Raw genomic sequence first — 22960 nt, forward strand, 5'->3', positions numbered from 1 at the left:
GCGACATTTATCGTTCCTTGCGACATTTATCGTCAACGTTGCGACAAATCTCGTAGCCTGCGACATATAACGGCGATGCGACATTTAACGGCGCTACAAGCAACATTATAATTATATTTTGTAAAAAGATATTAAATGATACATCTCAATAATTCCTTGCAAATCAAATTAATCTGTATTGAGGACAAAACACGAGTTCGCATTACACGTGAGCACGGGTTAAAACAAACTTTTAACGATTGCCATGATGTGTTTGTTTAATTTCTGCACAACCCCAAAGAGAACAGGGAGAATTTACATTACAAATTCTTCTTGATTTAATCACATGCGACATCATTGTTTTATTAATATTGTCCGTGGCACATACAGATATAAAAATAATTTTTACATGTAATTATCCACAAATTTAGGTACTAATTTTGTATTTTATTGTTAAAAAACTCGCATTTCCGAGTTAAAAGTGGTCCTAATGTGGTACTGTATTTGATTGATTTAAGTCAGTTTCGTCATCATTTGCTCAACCACGAAGCAAGCTTTTTATAGAGATGTTTTAATTAGAACAATCGTTACCAGCATTGTATGGTAAAACAATTGATTTCACGGCCGATCGAATACTTTTAGGGAGGGAGGGGGGGGGGGGGGGGGGCAGTCGACCAAAATATTTTGAATGGATCGTTTCAACTTGGTCAGTAAGCACTTTTTGGTCCATGGAGTATAAAGCGCCCGAAGACTTAAGTTTTGTCAGGTCGTAACATCAAAGGCCATCTCTCTTTTATAATATTGTAAACGTTGAAAACTTACCGGTTTTACCATGCGTAAATATGGATTTCCTTTGCAAATTTGAAAGCATATTATACAAAATTATGACAATCGTCGTCATTTCATAGCAGGCTTAATTAAACCCGAACATATTTTTTTAGTTATCTCGCCACCTCGCTTCTTTCAAATATACGCGAATATTAAGATATTGTTGTGAAAATATGGATGAGATACAGTACAATATTCCCCTTTCAAACCCGGGATCCATATGATGAGTAATTTACAATCAGTCATTAATATTGTAAAACAATTGGAATCGGCTTCATGTTGTTTATTTCATTTGCACACTTAAAGGGGCCTTTTCACAGATTTTGGCATTTTTTAACTTATTCATTAAATGCTTTATATTGATAAATGTAAACATTGGATCATAAAAGCTCCAGTAAAAAATCAAGAAAAAAATTAAAAAAAGGAAAAGAACATTGCCCGGAGCAGGTTTCGAACCAGTGACCTCTGGAGTCCTGCCAGAGTCCTGAAGTAAAAACGCTTTGACCTACTGAGCTATTCCGCCGAGTACACATTATTGACGTATTTTATACCTTATATAGGCAATCTTCGTAGTTTCACAAAATTTAACGACAAAAACAGAACTCTCCAAATTATTCAATCGTTTCGCGTTGCAACGCTTTATAATTTTTAGGTTTTAAAATCGTCAAAAGATGCATATAATGGCTATATTAGAGCATGGTTAATGTTCAGTATTACTGTTTCCTCACAAATATCATAACTAAAACGAAAACTTACGAATCTGAAACAACTTTTTTCAATTTTGTCAATTTACCAAAGCGTGAAAAGATCCCTTTAATAAGTCGTTAAAAAGATAACATCTTTGAAACGCACACTACCTAAAGCTTGGTTAAAGCATCCACATAGAATTGTACTGATTGCACGTTCAAACAAACAACACAATTCCGTCGTTTTTATAATTGATAATGCGTATATTGTTTAACTGTTAAACTTGCCAAACAGCCGTGTTATAATGTAATAAATGCTTTAAATAATACTAAAGTAGACCGTTTTCGAACAGTCAGTGCTATTTCCAATGTGCATCGTTTCACAGCTTATCGAAGGAAACATGTAACCGACTTTAATAAGTAAGTAGCTGCTCTGGAGTTTGGTCAAATGTTCTTTGACACGATTATTTTAAAACAAGGTACACGATACTAAAATGAAGCTGTCAACCGAGAGGACAATGGTCATATATGCATTTGTATTATATACGAGTTAATTCATATATTAATATATACGTTATATATGAGTCTATTCATACATTAAATGTGCATTACGTTAACTCATTTATGAAGAAGGCGACGTTATCAGTATGACACTCTTGATGTTACCATTAAGATTACTAGCAATATACAACGTATATTAAGTTATGATAAAGTTTCTTTCATAGCAAATATTATTTGAGCTCAATGAATATGCTGTCTTCAAATACACTCTTCCAATTGCGTTACATTTCATTAAGGCCTCACGTGTGTTTGTGTAAAATGGCGTACTAGTATATAAGAATGACTTTGCTGTATATCTTATCCAAGCAGCTTACCAAATCAGCCAGTCTATCAGGATAACATTACCGAATGATCGGCAGGGTTATGAAAGGAAGCGAAAATAAATCACTTTTAAACGTAATTTGAACCGAATTGTTACCGATTTATGAAATGAATATCACAATGGTACCCGCCCTGTGTTAAAAGGTCTTATCTTTTGTTTCATTGGCTGCAAGCGATTTATAATGACTCACCATGACATTAGACCTTAATGTAACACAATAACAACATAATTCGTCTGATCTCAACGCATTTATTACATGAATGATTAATTCGTAGACAAAAGGATATGCCACGCTTGTAACAAAGACACTGTTGCAATATTTTGTTGGCTTATGTGTAATTAACCCCTACTCCGACTTTTTATAGGACAATCAATTCGCTCGTACATGTATACAGGGAATTGTATCATTGTTCATTCCCGCGATATCAATATTGTCAGGTGTACAGTATTTACAAACACGTCTATGACGTTGTGTTTTAATTTGTTTTTATCAAATATGTAACAAATAGAACACATTTTTGGTCATAGAAACAAGTAATTTTACATTCGAATGCCCCATATAGCAAGAGTTGAGTAAAAATCCTTCGGAAAACGGTTTTTATAGAGAGAAAAAATAGGTCCACGGACAATGATTTCGTTTAAGATCGATGGACCCGAACGAATTTACACTTTATCTTTCTGCTATTTAGGTAGACTCGCATACCAAAAAATCAGCTCAATATCTGAAAAGATTCCGTAAAAACCTCCGGAAACAGTTATTATAGAAAAACTTTCAAGGTCCAATCTAATGTCACAGTTGTAGACGATTTTCATGGTGTATCTGTATTTATGATAGTGAAAGTAAAACTTGTAGTAGATTACAAACAGTTTAATAGGAAGTTACTTTGAAACTTTATAGGAGGTTTAAATTCAAAGAGAAATACAATTATGGTTATATTTCAGCCATACTGTATGTGGCCATTTTTTTAAATATTGCTTTCCTTTTTGATCAAATATCACACATTTCTGAAATATATTGCTTTAAACATAGATGTGAATCTCACACGAATGTTTAAAGCTTTAGATTTCAGTACGGTGGTGATTTACTTTTTATATTCCATAAATTCATATTACAAAATAAGTTTTTTTTTAAATGTAAAATTCAACTATTGAACAGTAACGCACCTTCCCCGGTTGCCCCCAGTTAAAAATTCCTGCGTATTGCCCTGTGCATAGTCCGTCTCGGACATATTCCTCTAGGACTCCAACATTCCCACGATTATTTTGCTCATAATGTGTTCGTAAACTGATCACATACGTACAACATATTGAATAACTCCTGACAATTCCAATTTTACAAACATGGGCCTCCTATTGAGAATTATGAGAAGTGAACTTTCAAATTATGAAATACTTTTTTAAATATTACACAACGAAAACATGGTATGTTAGTTGTAAAAGGTTATTCACTAAAACAAATAGACCCCTTGTGTATTTTTGCACGAGGTTTAGTAGTTCTAGATGTCGATACAGAATGACAGCGTGGAGGCAGAGCAATAGCATATTTTGAACATATATAGTCTCAAACGAACGAGAGGTCACACATCATATGTCCTGAGTCTAGGAAAGCACACGAATAACTGAAATATAAGGTATGTCGTCTTTGCGGAGGCATTTTTCTTTTGAAATATAATAAAAGTGGTGGTGGAGGTTGTGGTGATTTATATTTATTATACTGTTTCATTTAACTTTTCGACTATATTTTTTAATTCAAATTTTTTTTTTTTAGTATGTTATCTTTCGTAGGCTTACATTATTACTTCTAATGTGATTTTTCGACTTTTATTTATTAATTGCAACTTTATGTTGACAGGGTATTAGTTTCGTACAGACTACACTTGGGATTTTTTCCCAATTTTGTCATAAATGATACGTTTTCTGTTGAATATGTTATTTTGCCAAATTTCGTTTAGTTTTAACCTTCATCTCAATTTTACCTGTTTCTTAAGACTTTTTTTCTTTGCATTGTAGGGGTCCCTTGTGAGTGCAAATAGGGCTCTAGTTCCTGTCATGTCTGAACATTCATAGCGATGACGTTTCAGGTACCTGTCAACACTAGCAATGATGCCACGGAGGGAGCTTGGTTCAAAATCTGTGCCATTTGACTTTTAAAGGGACAACAGGAAAGTGGCCTAATACTCATCAAGAAGAGTTGGTTCTATGTAGTGGATTTCTTTTGATTCAGCTTTTGACATTAGAAACCTAACCTAAATTTGTTTATGTCAGACAAGGTCTTCGCTACAGTCTTTTTATTTTCAGTTTGGACAATGAAATCACCAACCTCAGTGAGGTTAACATCTAAGAACTCTTTATTATCATGCAGATCTAAAGTTGGAGGGAAGACATTGCTACTGGATGGTGCGTTACTACTGGGGCTTGTTTCATTCTCAATGGTCAATTCAATTTCATTTGTGAACAAAATAGATGGATCAAACCCATATTGTTCCTGGAACTGGCTTAGTGTTAATTCCATTTCAGTTGCTTGTTGCTCATGTTCATTATTTAATTCATCCCAAGTTAATGAGAAATTGACTTTGTCATATTCGTCAGACATTTTTAGGGGTTTACAATTTCGCAGACGATTGCGTTCTATAGTCAAAGGGGAGCAACTTGAACTGACTCCGTCAAAGGGGAGCAACTTGAACTGACTCCGTCAAAGGGGAACAACAACAACAGAACCTATTTGCAACATAGTGTTAAATTTACCTATTAGAAGTTTAATGACAATAAATGACAACAAACACGTTTTTTCTACTTGTATTTGTTTTAATGTCATTAAGATTGACAAACATTTGAGATTGTTTTTATTAGTGATGCACTTGGCAAATACAGGTGACGATGTGCGTGGGGAAAAGGGCAAATACAGGTGACGAGGTGCGTGGGAAAAAGTAGTCCCGGGTCGGCAGTTGATGACGTCATTACGTGCCATTGATTATAGCTTTGCCGTTGATTATAGATGAAATTTAAGAAACGGGGCTTTAATCAACCAATTTCGCTGTAAAAGTGGGATAAAATGTTTCTTTTTGACATTCAGAATTTTTACATTTGAGTAAAAACAAACGAATCATATAAATAAAGAAACTAATTGGAATGTGCAATGATGTGTTCCTGCAGAAACAAACTTGAGTCTCCGATTTTTCTTTCGTGCGTGGATTCGAAAGTCGACAACACGAAACAACGACAAGTGTCTTTAGTGTCTACTTGGTGTGTTAATTTATATTCGCGAACAAACCTAGAGATCCTGTAATATAAGGCTTAAGTTTATGAACAGTAAAACGTGTAACGATTTTCGAAAACCTGTTTTTTTATTCTATCCAGACGTTTATACTTGTTGCTACATTCGACCATATTCGCTGTACTAAGATTTAAACATAAAGGTTGTTAGGTAACAACGCGATTTGTGATATTTCGGTCATTGAACAACTTTATTAAAGGATGAGAGACCGCTGGTCAAGTTTAATTAATTAAACGAAACATTTAAATTTACTGACCCTATACTTTTTGAAAATGTAAATTTAAATGTAAACACAGCTTTTGCAACTTATACGGCCTCTACCAAACCATTGATGACCCTACAAATTACACACAACGTTCCTCTTCAACAATTTAAATCATAATTACCTCTGGTGCTAACCTTATTCACTCATCGGGGGTGGGAGACCCCTGTCTTGATCAAAATATTAGATATCACTGCCCTTTCTATGGTCTTCTTAACTTTAAAAAGACACATAAACGCACATTTAAGCGGCATATATGGCTTTTCGATCAGGGCAACTACGAAACGCTTCGCGAAGTTATGGCTAACACAGACTGGGGCAAAAAGAAGCATTACAACCTTATTATATATTCAAAACACTTAACCGAGTACAATATCTATGGCGAAAAACTATATTCCAAACAGACTTATAAAAATTCGCCCCATCGAACCACCCTGGATAACATTACACATAAAAACTCTGATTCAGTGTCGACGACGGTTGTTTCGTAAAGCCAAACAAACAACCATTGAACGCAGCTGGGTAAAATTCAGAACTATGCGAAACAAAGTTGTTGCCGAAATACGACGCGCAAAACTTTATCAACAAGAAAATTTTACTGAAAAGCTTCAATTAACGCCGAATTCTAGATCATGGTGTTTATGTTAAAAAAGTTTTATTCGACCCAATACGACTTCATTTATACCCTCACTTATCGATAAAGATTCAATAATTGAAGACGACACACAAATGACTACTGTCTTCAATAACTTCTTTACTGAACAAACGCTCCTTGACGAGTCATAAGCACCTAACCCAAGCCACTTCACTTATCAACACATCGAATCTCCGAGTTCTCTCGTGGTTACTCCAACTGAGGCCGAATCAAGGCTACGGGGCTTACCCTTAAACAAAGCTTCTGGCCCAGATACAGTTAACAGTCGCATCCTGAGAGAACTTTAAACTGAACTTTCTTTTCCCCTAAGTGATATTTGCACTACTTCGTTACGCACCTCTGTATTCCCCGAACCATGGAAAAAAGCTTTTGTCACCCAAATATTCATATCAGGAGACTAAACTTATCTAGCCAACTATCGTCCTATCTTCCTACTAAGCACCTTTGGAAAAGTATTTGAAATAATTGTATTCAAACATACATTTAACTTCCTATCCGTTCCTCCTTACAATCTAGATTTGTTTCTGGTGACTCAACAATAAACCAGTTAACGTTTCGTTATAACTTCTTTAGCAAAACTATCGATTCTGGAAAAGAGGTCAGAGCTATATTCTGCGATATTAGCAAATCATTCGACTGTGTATAGCATAAGGGATTCAAGCTTACCAATATAGGCATAAGAGTCAGTCTTTTATCTTGGAACAAATCTTACCTTACAAACCGCAAACAAAAAGTTGTTCTCCCAAACGCAGATCCCAATTGGTCTAATATCAACGCTGGAGTACTGCAGGGCTCAATTTTAGGGCCTCTTCTTTTTTAAACTTTATTAATGATAGTGTTCTAAATATTAAACAAACATTGGGTTATATGCCGACGACACTAGCCTTTATGCTGTAGTCGACAATCCAGTTCACGCTGTAGCTACACTAACTCCGATCTAAAAAGAATCAACACATTGGTTCAAACATGACTTGTCTGTTTCAATCCTGAGAAAACGGAGTCAATGATTATAAACCACAAGACTAGCACAATTCAACATCCCTCTGTATATATGAATAACGTCGCAATTAGCAAAGTCACAAAAAAAATATTACATAGGGCTCTACTTTACTAAAGACCTTAAATTGGGCACCCATATTGAGTTCATTGTTAATAAGGCCTACACAAGAATAAACATAATAAAAAGGTAAAATTTAATTAAAACCGTTCCTCATTGGAAACCATCTACTTATCATTTATACGTCCTTTACTCGAATATGGCGATGTCATTTACGACAACTGCTCATTACAAGACCAAGAATCGTTAGAAAGCGTCCAAATAGAGGCTGCACGAATAGTTACTGGTGCCACGAAATTTGTCTCAATTCAAAAGCTTTTGCAAGAAGTCGTATGGGAAACTTTAAGTTATCATAGAGCTAAACATACTCTTATTTTTGTTTACAAATTAATAACAACCTAACCCTAACTTATCTTTCTGACTTATGTCCAACCATGAATACCAACGACCGCTATAATTTAAGAAATACCGAAACACTTTACACCCCAAGAGCTAGAACTGCGCTCTACTACAACTCTTTTATCCCATTCACTACTTGTGCTTACAATAGCCTTCCAACTGCGGCGAAATCTCGAACGCAACTTCCATATCTCATTTGAAAAAGGTCTTCCATCATCAGTGGTCAAATTCCAAAATATTACTATTATGGCAAACGTAAATCCCAGATAATGTATTCGTTACTACCCATAAACTGCAGTGTGCTTTCAAAAGACCTATTTAGTAAAACATTATACAATCACCTCCCTTGATAGCATTTTTTGCACTGTCCATTATACTCCACCATTCGAGTGCGTCTCTTGAACTCTGTATCGCACTTCTGCATACCCTCAACGAAGGTATTGCTTTTTGGAAATCCTCTTCTTTCTTCGGAGGCCAACTGCAATATTTTTGCAGCAGTACATACCTCTATTGACAAATCTAAACGCTTCGATAAGACATTGACGCCTTTGGTACCAATTCTCTCATAATCTTCATGTGCCCCCAGCTACCTTCTTACTCTTGCTCCAACCTTGATCTTCCAATCTTACCCCGCTTTCATTTCTTTTTCTACTCCATACCCTATCTCTTCCTTAAAGTACTTTCCACCACAACCACTCGACATAAACATCTTTATCAATTGAAGTCCTCCTCGCCTAATGCATCTTTTTTCTTCTTGTCGTGGAACGACTTACACTTAGCTTGGTTTAGCCTACAGGCCAATTCACATATTACTGTGTATATTATTCATGTATATGCATTCCGAAATAAATATGTTTAAACCAAATGAAAACACAAAATTTAATTTTCTACTTAATTCAAATAGTTCATTATGCATTCTGTGTGACTATGTACATGACATATTATTTTACATAATTGGTTAGAATTAATATAACTGTAATACATGTTATTGTTACTATCTTATTTATTTAATCTTTTATCAATAAATTCCATACAAGTTATTCGTGGATCCACAACTTATCAGTTCCAAAACATACATTGATAATTAAGATTCAAGAACATATATGATTCAAGATTCAATGTTTAATTTACAATATTTCCAGAAGGCCAGTCATGTGGACACATTTTAGTGCATACAATTGATAACAAAATTTATAATACTTTTAACATATTTCAGATGAGTACTTAAGCTATGAATTAGCGAGGTTATTGAACATACATAAATAATATCAATCGACCATTGTCTGCAGTTAATACACATGTATTTACTTGTCGCACAAAGTCATTGTGAGACTTTAACGTGATCGAACATAAAACTAATACAAAAAAAGGATGAGAAATACAAATACCAGAGTGCATTGCATTCATTTAAAAATAACAATTATATAAAATGCAATAAATGAGATTTAGAATGAACAGTTTTCATTCTCATCTCTCAACAAATTACATGTTTATTTCGCAACAAAAACGTCTGAAAGTTATATGTACATAACATTTTGATAACAATTATTTATAACTATATATATATATATATATAATCGTTACAGTTTGCATGATATGACTTAGAATTGCATGAGTTGACTTAGTATAAAACGTGGGTCGATTATGAAGAGGTTAATTCTACAGTCATATGCTGGCGATACAAATAAAGTATTGAACGCTTAAAATGAAGATACCAACGAAAACACATGCACGAATTTATTTATGTATTCCTCGGCCAATAAGTGTTAGCTTCCGACGCGCCTGAGTTACTGGAAACATATTAATATGGTATTACTGTATTGAAATGAGCCTTTTTCTGAGAAAACTGGGCTTAATGCATGTGCGTAAAGTGTCATCCCAGATAAGCCTGTGCATTCCGCACAGGCTAATCAGGGACGACACTTTCCGCCTTAACGTGATTTTCGGTAAGGAGCGGACTTCCTTGAAACTAAAAATACCATAAAAGCGGAAAGTGTCGTCCCTGATAAGCCTGTGCGGACCGCACAGGCTAATCTGGGACGATATTTTAAGCACATTAATTAAGCCCAGTTTTCTCAGAACGCCGCTGAAATGTATCAAACGCATAATATATATACAAACTTGAATGTTTCCGTCACTATTGTGCTCCACGAAACGCATTTTATTAATTAGCAAAATCATGTGTAGTGTCCCCGAATTCGTCATCTGTAAGTAGTGTTGATCCCCCTGTCAACATTTTGAACTAGTATGATGGGTCATCAAATTGAAAACATCCATTTGTCGTTGATTCTCTTGTCAAGGGAGTAACGCTGGCTCCCTCTGGAATGCCAATGCAATCTATGATGAAGGTAATCATTCTATATCCATCAAAAAAGCATTAGTGTAATTACTTTTACAAAGCACACGAAGCAATATTGTTCTTTTATGAACACGCGCAGTGCATTATTAAACAGAATTGAAGACAATACGATTCCAATATCGTTCCGCATATAATTGGCTTTTCGGAAATGAAACGTAGACGGCTCATTAAGCCCGGCGAAGTCTGAAAGATAGCATTTCTCGGCCAGACCATGGATTGTAGATGTGTTATAATCTTTACGCTCCTAAGATTTTCACAACAAAAATCGGAAACTGTGATACGCGCAGGTAAGTAATACTTATTTTGCTCTTGTTTGATTAAATTAAAAATAAAAATATAACAATAATTATAATAATAAAAATAAGAAGAAGAAGAGGAAGAAGAAAAAGAAAAAGAATTAGAACAACAACAACAATAATCATAGTATAATACTACTACTACTACTACTACTACTACTACTACTACTGCTACTACTACTACTACTACTACTACTACTACTACTACTACTACTACTACTACTGCTACTACTACTAATAATAATAACAATAATAATAATAATAATAATAATAATAATAATAATAATAATAATAATAATAATAATTATTATATTATTATTATAATTATTATTATTATTAAAAATACTATTACTACTTCTAATAATAGTAATATTATAATAATAATAATAATAATAATAATAATAATAATAATAATAATAATAATAATAATAATACTAATAATAATGATTATAATTAAAATATTGTTATTATGCTTATAGTCAATATAAGTATTAATAATAAAATTATTATAAATATTATTATTTAATTAAAAAAAAAGTATTTAACGTTTGCGTTGTGCTAAGCATTGCCTCGACTTGGGGGTGGGGTGTGTGAAAATACTTGGCAGTAGATATAAGCAAGATTAGACGGTACAATTTGGTCTAAAACCAAGGTGACATTTCGAATTCAGATGTGACAATTTTGTGACATTATATATTAGCATTTTATGCGGGCCATAACTTTGTCCAGTATGTATGCATGTTTCTATTACTTATAAAAAAGTTTTAAGTTAATAATGGCCTGGGTTGTTGAGCTTAAGGCCGTGTAAAACTTAAAATAATCATGGCTTTTAATGCATTCAATTATCAGAAAGTTCATCATAGGTTAATGTCCCGATAATCTGAAATTTTGCTTCAGTAATGGGACATCATGGGCGGCAGTCAGTTCCCTTTGTGTTCATAAGTTATTTCCAGTTTTAGCTTACTCGTTAAACAAACCAATCAAAGAGAAAATACAGTGCATGACTTGAATTATACAAACGCGTACGGCAATTATACATATAAATTAAATATACTACAAATACATTCACATGTGTTTAATGGCTGGTTCTCTACTTTCTACAACAGTACTGTTCGCTAGAATTGAAGTGGAAATAGTCAGGTACACATTAACAATAATATGTTTTGATGCAGCATTCAATAGAAGACAAATACTGTTTGAACAAGCTGAAACGTATACTTGCAGTTGTTCTGGGGGAACGCGGCGATGTCAATGTCACTCAGTATCAAGTGATTGCTGACGCTCTTACTACAGAAAACGAGCAGTATTGTCGCATCAAGTTCACTTCACTTGAGTATGACAGCTCAAATGGAAGCTCCATGTACTCCAGCCTCAAGAACGGTAACTCATCATCATTATTCACATATGAATAAGTAAAAAATAAACACAATAATATTTTACAATTCCAACCGCATCTACTAAAACGCATTTTTGTGAAACTTCACATAAATGATTGTTGGCTGACCCTCTTTCAACGTCTTTCAAATCGTCCCGGTAAACATCGTATGTAGGTTTATAAAGTTTTAAAGTTAAAAATATTTAAACTGCATAAATCGTGTCCTCTAAGACCGCGAGACTCAGCGTTTGGTTTTAACGCATATAACATCGTTATTCTCCTGTAAAAGGTTTGATTTTTAATGAGATGGTAAAACCGGGGATATACCACCTTGGTAGAGGACCACAATCCGATTTTACTTACCCAATATAACTGTTAAGGTTTTATAATTACAAAATTTGACCACGGACTTGACCTGCTGTGACCAGAGAGTCCTGATTTTAACAAACGTTGAAGACGACCCTCGAGAGTTAAAAAGTTATTTTACTATAAACACCCTGTTACTTCGGGTCGTGTTTTATAGATGCATGAGTTGTACATTTTGTTTTGTGAAGAGCCTGTTATCGAGAGTATTTAATAAAAAGAGTGTTGCCAGTAAGAAAACGTGTGTGCACTAATCAAGATACCCGACATAGATTTACTTATGGGTATGTGTCATTTCATACCAAATATGATATGTACGTGCGCTAAATTACATTTATTACAATTGTGTTTCGGCAACTTCAAAATTGGATCGCGTGTTTGTTCGACATAAAATAAACCACTTATGTTATATAGTAAACATGTTCACAGAGATTTTTTTAAATACTAAATCATTTTGCGTGATAGGCATGTGATGCCACATATATTTATAGTATGTGTTAACAATTGTTTTAAGATGAGTTAAAGTTTATAACATAACTATTTTTTACTATTAAACATAGACAAATAACTTAATGATTTGGGATGTTGGTTTTCATTTTATTTAAAACCATATCGGAAGTCAGAAATTCTGTAAGATAACGTGCCACGATTCAAAGCAAAATTTTAGACGAGCATTGGAATAGAATTGTTATTAACTCAGCACTCTAATTTTCTCTATTTCAACAGCAAGACAGACGTTTGAAGACACACATATAGCTGTAGCAATTGGACCACAAATTGATGTTTTTACATCAACCGAATATGTCATTCTTCATCAAATTCATTTCGTGACATCTTTGGGACTTATTAACGAGGAAAGTGCAAGAGCTTTGCCTATCTTGCCGGATCAGAAATCACTGTCCAAAGCAATTGCGAGTATTGTCAGCTATCTAGAATGGAACAAGGTTGCATTTTTATCACAAGGTATCTGTATATTTTTTTGTCTGATTCCAACCATTTCACAAACGCTCTGTAAGGTACTTAAAGGGCCCTTTTCACGTTTTGGTAAATTTACAAAATTTAAAACTTTTACCAGATTCGCAAATTTTCGTTTTATTTATGATATTTGTGAGAACAGTAATGCTGAACATTTACGATGCTCTAAAATATCCATTTCATGCATCTTTTGACGATTTAAAAATCTATCAGTTTTAAAACGTTGCAACGCGAAACGATTGAATAATTTGGAGATTTCTGTTGTTGTCGTTAGATTTGGGGATACTACGATGATTGCTTATATAAGGCAAAAAATATATGACTCATTGTATGAGCATGGATGGCCGAGTGGTCTAAGCGATTGACATTTACTCCGGTGGTCAGTGATTCGAGCTCAGTTGTGGGATACTTTTTTTCTTTCTTTAATTTAATTCTTTTTCTTACTGGAGCTTTTTAGATCAAATGTTTACATTTATCCATATAAAGCATTTAATGACAAACCTCAATTCATGCCACAATCTGTGAAAGGCCCCCGCAAGTCTGTGTTTGCGTTTAGCGACTGCGTTTTTAAGCACGCTCTCCCGCTTTTGAAATAAGAATTCCATTGTTCTTTTACAGAAAAATTACATAATTATTGTATTGTCTATTGTCAACACCATTGACATTCATTTACACATATTGTTTTGTTTTATTCACCAGAAGATTTCTCACCTGTCATTGCTTTGGGTGGGAAAAAGGTATTCGTGTCCCCGATTCGATTGCCTACAGACATCCGGTCAGCGAAGAATCCCCAACTTACACAGACGCTGACAACGCTGAGAGAATCGCAAATGGATAAATTTATCCTGCATTCTATGAAGCGGGATGTAGTGAAATACGTACTTCTAGCGGTATATGATGTATTATTAAGCAATTGTCTATTGATACATTAAATTCAACTGTATATTCTTGTTCACTTCGTTGATTTCACTATCTTTTGCAGGCGCAAGATTTGCATCTTCTTCACCATTCCATTCGGTGGCTTATAACATACTTGGTAAGCACTTCATTACACCTATGGGTTACCAATGATGTATTCACTTTAAGCGGATCACGTTGATCATTTTCTTGTAATATTATACTTTTGAGTTTATAAATATATTTCGTGTGTTAAGTCGCCAAGGTTTTGAAATAAACCAGATTGAATACAACTGCATTTAAGTTGAATACGATTGATACATTAAACAAGTATAACAGTTCGAGAATATGGTTGTAATAAAGAAAATATTTAATACTATATGTAGTCATTCTTCAGCGAATACACATATATTTAGCAATTATATTGATGTGAATTAACTATATCGTGTGCTTTCAAACTTTTAATTTATCATTTAAATTGTTCTATTGTAGTGTTTTGACTTTTTATGCGTAAATGTGGGTACGTTATATACCTTTATTTATGCTTTCCGGTGGTTTATAGAGAACTATCGGTGAAATTTATCTGGTATTTCACTGTTTTAAACAGTGAAAAATAACAGTGAAAAATAACGATATTTTTCACTGTTTAACTGTGAAATGACGTCTTTTTCGACGATATGATCCTGTTAAACTCGTTTACAATGTAAATAAACGGTGAAAAAAGCATAAAATAAAAGAAAATTAGTTGGATTCGATGAAATATCGATTTTAATTCACTCGTGATCATAAAAGTACATATTTTATATGATCACTCGTGAAATTAAATCGATATTCCATCGAATCCAACAAATATCCTGTATGTACTATCTTAATAAAACACAAAATTAGTCATCCCAATATTTTTAAATCATCACCTTGCGCGAATAGAGGATTAAAATACATGGGCGTGATATATAAAACTAACCAACGACTACAATTCACACTAAACTGCTCAGCTCATGTAAGAGATAGAGGATATTTGTTGGATTTGATGGAATATCGAATTTATTTCGCGAGTGATCATATAAAATAATATTTTCACGAGTGGCGCAGCCACGAGTGAAAATATGTATTTTGTATGATCACGAGTGAATAAATCCGTTTAATTGGAACAAATACTTTTAAACGTCAATATAGTTTGTACGTTTTGCGTTTTTTTGTATGATAGAAATTAATCCAGTTTTTTTATCAGAAGCTAGTATTCATTGCTTTGTTGCAGATGATAATTTTCTTACATAAACCCATGCCTTTTATATTTTGTTATTGTATGTTTAACGAAATATATTGCTCCGCGGAAATGAGCAAGTTACCGAAATATACGTTTTAACCGTAGTATAAACTACTTCATAGCTAATGTAAATGGATTTTAAGACATTGAAACGAAAATGGCCAAATCAAGGTTGGGGTGGGTTGCCTATTTTATTTTTGCCGATAACCCTTCAATCCTATTACGCCTCCTTTCTTGTATTTTATTTTTATTATAAAGAATATTAAACATATGAGCGCAAATGGAAAAGAAAAGCGCAAAAAAATCGTCACTTAATCAGAATGTGTGCAGCATAATAAAGGTTGCTTAAAATAAAGCTTATCGAAATGGCTAAACATGTGGGGTTATTTTTCTAACGTAGATAAAATAACAAACAAAAACAACAACAACAAACTATTAGCTAAATAATTGCTAAATGTAACAATAATTTTACAACAAATCTTGTGTAACCATCCACTAAATCCATTTTGATTATGTGAAAACAAAGTTGGTCTAAGTCTCTCGCTGTTAATTAAAAAAACTCCTTTGCTGTTTACAAATCCATAATTATGAAACTTAACTAACGCAAGCCATTTTCGCCTTATTGAGTTTTCGCCTTATTGACACTCGCAAGTAATTATTTTTTATATGAACGTGACATTTAGTAACGTTGATATACTTAATCTTCTGAAATAAATATTCTTTTTTCTTCTCCTTATTCATGCATTACATTTTTTAATTGCAGGACTTTGAAGATGTATCAAAGGAAATCATAGGAATGGCAAAGGTCTATGGACTTCAGCTGTTTGATAATAGCTCATTTCCACACAAAGTCCGCGGTTTGTACTTGTTATAATATCGTCTTAGACCATCTATTTTCATTTAGAAAACACATTCAAATATGTCTGCTTCGTTAGAGATGTATATTAGCTATTATATTGTATCCGTTATATTTCAACTGCAACTTTATTTTAAGTTTATCCTAAGGCATTCAAACTAAACCAAAATTAATCTTAAGAAATCAGCTTGCAAGCTTAGATTTAAGAGCACTTATAACGAGCCATTGCCATTTATTGGGAACATGCGCAGTTTTGTTTAATGAATGGTCGTTACATATGAGATTTCACATTTCAAATGGATATACAGGGCTATTTGGACACGAACTCTCCAGGTTACAGCTTGGATTGATGGTTGATGTAGTAGGTATTCTACGTCATTATTTGACGTCGCATGCACAAGACTGCAGAACAGAGCCGTCGGCAAATTCGAGCATGTCTGCTCTCGAGTTTATTGCAGCTTTAGGAAAAACGGTATATTTTGTCAGAGCAAACAAAATCAAGAAATTTTCGATAATGGTTTGACATAATGATTGTTTAAAATAATTTAAATAATGCATATAAATTGCTAACGTTATTGAAAATATTCATGTTATGTCTAATTGGTTTTCGGCACATTTTTATTAAGACACCAAGATATGGGAATAATATATACTAATATATAAAAGGACTTCCTTTAAACGAAAAATACCATTAAAGTGGAAAGTGTCGTCCCTGATTAGCCTGTGCAGACTGCACAGGTTAATCTGGGACGACACTTTACGAACATGCATTATGCTCAGTTTTCTCAGAACAAGACACTAATTATTACATTGCTCATTCTAGACCAACGCTTACAGTGGTTCATTGGACAATTATATTTGGCCAAAATTAGGCATGGACCAATCAACAAATGTCAGGAATGACTACTCTATTGATTTGCTCAGATATACCGGCGAAAATGATCTGGTATGTACACATATAATGCACAGAGATTTAGAAAAGCAACGACATTTTTTTTCTCTGACTTACTCGATATTAATCTCTCTATATATATGTATCACAAGCAAAATTAATGCAGGAGCATAATCTTAGCGCGTTTTGCTTTGTCAATATTATAGACGTATGGCTATAATAATTAACAGTAAATGATTCCAATCGTAAATATAATACAATTTTTGAGCAGTTCAGACCAAGTGTTGAGCTGTTTGATTACTTTCTCCATAATTACAGATTTCTCGTTTACTTGACTGCCGACTTGACACTGACAAACTGATAATCTGGACTGCCTACTGAACGCTGACAGGTGCCTTGGCTGTTGTACTGCTAAATTTCCACTGCCAAACTTATAAGCAGCTTGACTGCTGACTTCACGCTACAAGTTTGTCATGCTGTTGGACTGCTGATATAGCGATATTTATGTATATACAACTGTTATGATGCTAAGCCCTGATTAAACCCGCATTGCTGCTGGGCTGCTTACTTAACAACAGTTTGTTGATTTCAGTTACGGTTAGCAGAGGTATCTTTCCAGACAAAAAAAGACATTCGGATTTCGACCTTTGCTGCAAAAGAAGAGCCCAAAGTAACTGAGCCATTCAAGGATAAATATTTCACCGTCATTGCAAAACTGGTAAAAATTTATTTGACATCAAACGTTATTATCAATTTAAGTTTCGTTCAAATTCTGAACATGCAGTTTATGTTGATGACATACCAATTAATCAAGTCATCTTTTTTTTTAACTTTTGAGCGTTCGGAACAGTAGAAATTGCCTTTGCCTAAACATATTGTGGGACATTTAAAAAATGCATTTTAACGCCGTATACATACGGATTTGTAATTGCATCATTACAGAGGAAACTGATTGATATTTTTACACGTTGTATGTCGATTCTTTAAATTCAGGATGAACCTTTTGTCATGGTCAAAGGAACAGACAAACATGGTGCCAAAATATACGATGGTTTTTGTGTTGATGTTCTGAATGAGCTCTCTAAAGAATTGAACAACTTCAAATACGAAATAATTGAAGCGGATGAGGACCGCCTTAAACAGCTATCCTCCTCAGCTAGAGGAATCAAGGCTGGAAAATCGCTTACAATCTGGGATGACATCACCAATCAGCTTATTATTGGAGTAAGTGTCCATATTAAGCCTTTAAAATGTTCTCAACAACTGTCTGTATAACATGTACTATATATTTTTTTATTCTTGTAGAACGCGTCAATGGCAATCGGAGCTTTTGCAGTGACAGCTGATAGAGAGTCTCAAATCTCGTTCTCATATACTATCATTTCATCTTCTGTAAGCTTGCTTCTGACACGCCCTCCCGATAGCACAAACTACTTTCAGGTAAGCAATTTAAGCGGAACAATCTAAGCTTGGAAGAAATTAAGTTAATGAGACAAGACAAGAATACTTGGAATCAATATGCTAACGTTTTTCTTCAGTGTTTTCGCATGCATGTCAGAACATGGTGAAATACAATGGCCGACACTGTGACTACCGTTTTAAAGTGTTAGCACATTCAAAACGTTTTCTTGATTTAAGAGCGCTACTTATTACGGTTTAATATATGTATTTTTAACTTGAAAAAAAAAAACACACACGCGTTCTTATTTAACTGTTGAAATGCAAAAAGTGTGTTAATGCAACTAAAATAATATAGGTTACATTTTCTCGTAATGCAATACTTCTTTCACATATTGTATTTGATTTTAACGTTAATGATTGTATATTAGATAGACCCATTAAAATAAGATAGAGTCAAGCGTATACGGATGAAGTTATTGATGTTACCGTAAAAAAAATCACAATAAAACGCAACCGCCATTATAGTATATTTTTAAATGCATAACAGTTTGATAAGCGTCATAAGCTCAACATAATTAGAACAAAATGATACGGGGCGCGAGCTCAACATGCATTCTCACCTTATGATCGACAAAGCCGAATGAAGTGAGCTGAATAATTAGCTATGTATAGAGCGCTTATGTTGGCGTAAAATGTATTACGCGCATTATTACAACCTTCTATTTATGACATGCAACCATTAATTATGTTCATTATTATCTTTAGGGACAATGTTTTTGTCGAATCCGTACTCATTAATTTATTGTTACTGCTTATGTGAATTACCATCTATATTTTAATCCCTAACTGAACCCCTCAGTTATTGTTGACCTCTAAATAATTGTTGTTAATGTTCAATTCTTAAAGTTTGAACATTTCTGCAAATCGATTTGGCATCCAATTATTACGCAACAAATTACACAGCATTTCAAGATCAAAAGGTATCTTAGGTAGCCTCACGGACAAATATGGCGCATTTTAAGTATATTACGGAGAATAACTATCGCACTTGTATCGCTCTAGATTTTGTCTCCTTGGTAAGTAATTTTAATTTTAAAATGATGGCATATACGTAAACTAATATTTGCATTTTAGGCAACTTTGGTTCAGTAAAACAAGTCAATAGCTGTTAAGACAGTTGAGTCGTTAAATATAGAATTAAAAAAAACCCACATCAGTTCGACAAAAATATATGCAATTTTATATTTGTTTCAGTTTCTTGGCCCGTTTTCATGGCAGCTATGGCTACTTATAGTTGGATTTGTTCTGACAGTTGGGCTAGGCCTTTTCGTTATGGCTAAATTTGATTCCACTCTGAATGGATCCGAGAATCAAAAGTTTGAGTTAAAAGAAAGCATGTGGTATACTCTAACAGTTCTTTTACAAGGTACATGCTTTTTATTAAATAAACATATGTTAGTGAATTTATACTTCCGCAATTTCTTTCACAAACTCGTGCATCAATACATTTAAAACAAATCTATTATTTTGACATCGCTATATTCTTTAATTACTGTAATATGAATTTGTCGTTGTGTTACATGCGAAGGTCCTACAGATATGTTCATATTTTTATTTAAATTGGCAGGAAGCTCAGAGTACGCCCCGCAAACCACAAGCATGCGCACAATAGTTGCCTTTTTCTGGTTTTGCACATTGGTGATCAATGCTGCTTATACAGCTAATCTGGCGGCGTTCCTCACATTACAGCAAATAGACGATCGTATTAAGTCAGTAGACCATCTTGCACGGCAGACGAAGGTCAAGTATGGAGTTTTGAACAATAGTGATCTAATGCAGTTCTTCGAAAATTCAAGGTTTGGTGTGTTATTACATTAATATTAAAACTTTTGATTTCCGTTTAAATTGATATTAAGTGTATGACTGTATGTTTACCGACTTAACTGTACAAACTTTATTTTAGAGACGACCCTTACGAGAGAATGTGGGCTTTTATGAAACTTAACGAGGATGTGTCTATTCTGTCTGAAAGAAAGGTTGGTGTCAGCTTTGTGCTGGAGAAAGATAATTATGCCTACATAGACGATGGTGTGATTAATGACTATAGTGCGCAAAAAAACTGTAAACTCGAGTCAATCCAACAAAACTTCGGTGTAAAGCATTTTGGGATGGGATTTCCAAAGGGCGCCCCCTATCTCGGCGACATCAACCTTGCTTTACTGAAGCTCAAAGAACATCGAATTCTGGATTCCCTTCGGGAGAAGTATGAAAACAAATATAAGCGATATGTTATTGAATAAAGTTGACAATATTACATTTTAACAATTTAAGTGTAAATATTTACATATTATATTTACATATAAATTACAATAAAATAAACATTGCTATTCTAGGTGGTGGTCTGCAGAATCCAATTGTTCGACCGAGGCAACTAAGACAAAAGTCAACACGGCTTCCGAACTTAATATATCAAATATGTTCGGTGTATTTATTGTCCTTATTGGCTTCACTGTTCTTGCAGTTCTCTATGAATTATGCGTTGTTGTTTGGACATTCATCCGCAAGCAGCAATCCAAAAAGATGGTTATCATCATTTAATGTTGACAACACTTCATAACTGCATACTGCAAATGTTCATTATATTCAGCAAGTAAGTTATCGAAAACTAAGCCCTTCAATGCGTTTGAGCGGACTCGACGTATCCAAAATGTATTTGATCGTGTGAATCGTCCGTTAATGAGTTTATTTGACTCGTTTGGATGGGAAACATATAGAATGTACAAATCATGGCTTGCACAAGAAAAATATCTTTCGCTTTAAATAACATTCTACCATAGAAAAAGCTTGGAAACTTGACGACATCTTGTTAAAGAACTTGATTTTAGAAATTGAACATATTGTTTTAATGCACAAAATACTTGTGATTACGAATTTTATGTTTTTTTATTGTTCTAAATGTCACGAGGAACGTAACATGCACCCTTTTTTTGTTTAGTGGAAACAGAGAAGAAATTGATTTTATTTATCTGATGAAAACGAAAAATGATATGACATTGAATAAAATTGCATTCGTTATATATTTCTAAATGCGAAAAGTATAAATATAAAACTATTCACAGCCGATGCATGTATAACGCAACATGTCTGTATATTGCATTTGGGGCAGGTGGCCTTTAATTAATAAATACATTGTCTTGTCTTGTATTGTCTCGTCCAACCTCTGCAATCTGCTGTGTTCAGAGTTTCACAAGAGCGAGAGTGAGAGTGGCAGTGAAGGGAGGCAGAGAGCGAGAATGAGATAGATAGCTCTCAGAGCGATAGTGAGAGAGATAGAGACAGAGAAACGGAGAGTCAGTTAGAGTGAGGCAGAGAGCGGGATTGAGAGAGATAGAGACAGGGAAATGGAGAGTCAGTAAGAGCTAGGCAGAGAGCGAGAGTGAAAGAGATAGAGACAGGGAAATGAAGAGTCAGTTAGAGTGAGGCAGAGAGCGAAAGTGAGAGAGATAGAGACAGAGAAATGGAGAGTCAGTAAGAGCGAGGCAGAGAGTGAGAATGAGAGAGATAGAGACAGATAAATGGAGAGTCAGTTAGAGTGAGGCAGAGCGGGAGTGAGAGAGATAGAGACAGGGAAATGGAGAATCAGTAAAAGCGAGGCAGAGAGCGAGAATGAAAGAGATAGTGACAGAGAAATGGAGAGAGCAAGCAGATGAAGAAAAGGGAGAAGAGGAAGAAGGAGACAAATTTGCCGACAAAACGGTGTGCAGTTTTGTTCCGACGCGACGGTTTGTCGTGATCGGAGCCTTATAATTGCTTATTTTTGAAGGGTGCAATAATGTCATAGGACCAATAACCACTAAAACATATCATATATAAATCTTTAATTTTCGACTTTACAAGTGTCAAAATAGTTATGCAGAGTTGTAGTAATTTTATAAAAAATCATGCGTTACAGATTAATACGAAAGGAGATATTTTTGTTTTATGGTTTCTTGTGATTTTTATTGAAAGCTATTTATTGAAAAACTTTAAAAACGCAGTAACTATAAATATCAACATATGAACAATTTTACCTCTAAAAACCAAATCGCTCTGGGTTTTTACTCTCTATAAATATTTATATTTATATTTACTTTAATGATTTTAATACATAATTATATATTAACGATATTATAATAACATTCATTTAATAAGTGAACATATCATAAAGGGGCCTTTTCACAGATTTTGGCATATTTTGAAGTTTGTCATTAAATGCT

The 22960-nt window shown here is 34.1% G+C and overlaps 1 protein-coding gene across 1 annotated transcript; it reads left to right on the top strand.

Moving 5' to 3' along the window:
- Window positions 1–11844: 11844 nt before the first annotated feature.
- On the top strand, window positions 11845–21860 carry LOC127846100 (glutamate receptor ionotropic, kainate 3-like). The gene is made up of 13 exons (XM_052377308.1): window positions 11845–12058; window positions 13143–13379; window positions 14091–14281; window positions 14374–14427; window positions 16319–16405; window positions 17235–17357; window positions 17896–18021; window positions 18297–18527; window positions 18609–18743; window positions 19959–20130; window positions 20332–20560; window positions 20668–20967; window positions 21098–21860. The coding sequence occupies exons 1-13, from the start codon at window positions 11845–11847 to the stop codon at window positions 21300–21302; spliced, it is 2304 nt and encodes a 767-aa protein (XP_052233268.1). The 3' UTR covers window positions 21303–21860.
- Window positions 21861–22960: the final 1100 nt, after the last annotated feature.

This window comes from Dreissena polymorpha, chromosome 1 (assembly GCF_020536995.1).
Source record: "Dreissena polymorpha isolate Duluth1 chromosome 1, UMN_Dpol_1.0, whole genome shotgun sequence".
Taxonomy (NCBI): Eukaryota; Metazoa; Mollusca; class Bivalvia; order Myida; family Dreissenidae; genus Dreissena; species Dreissena polymorpha.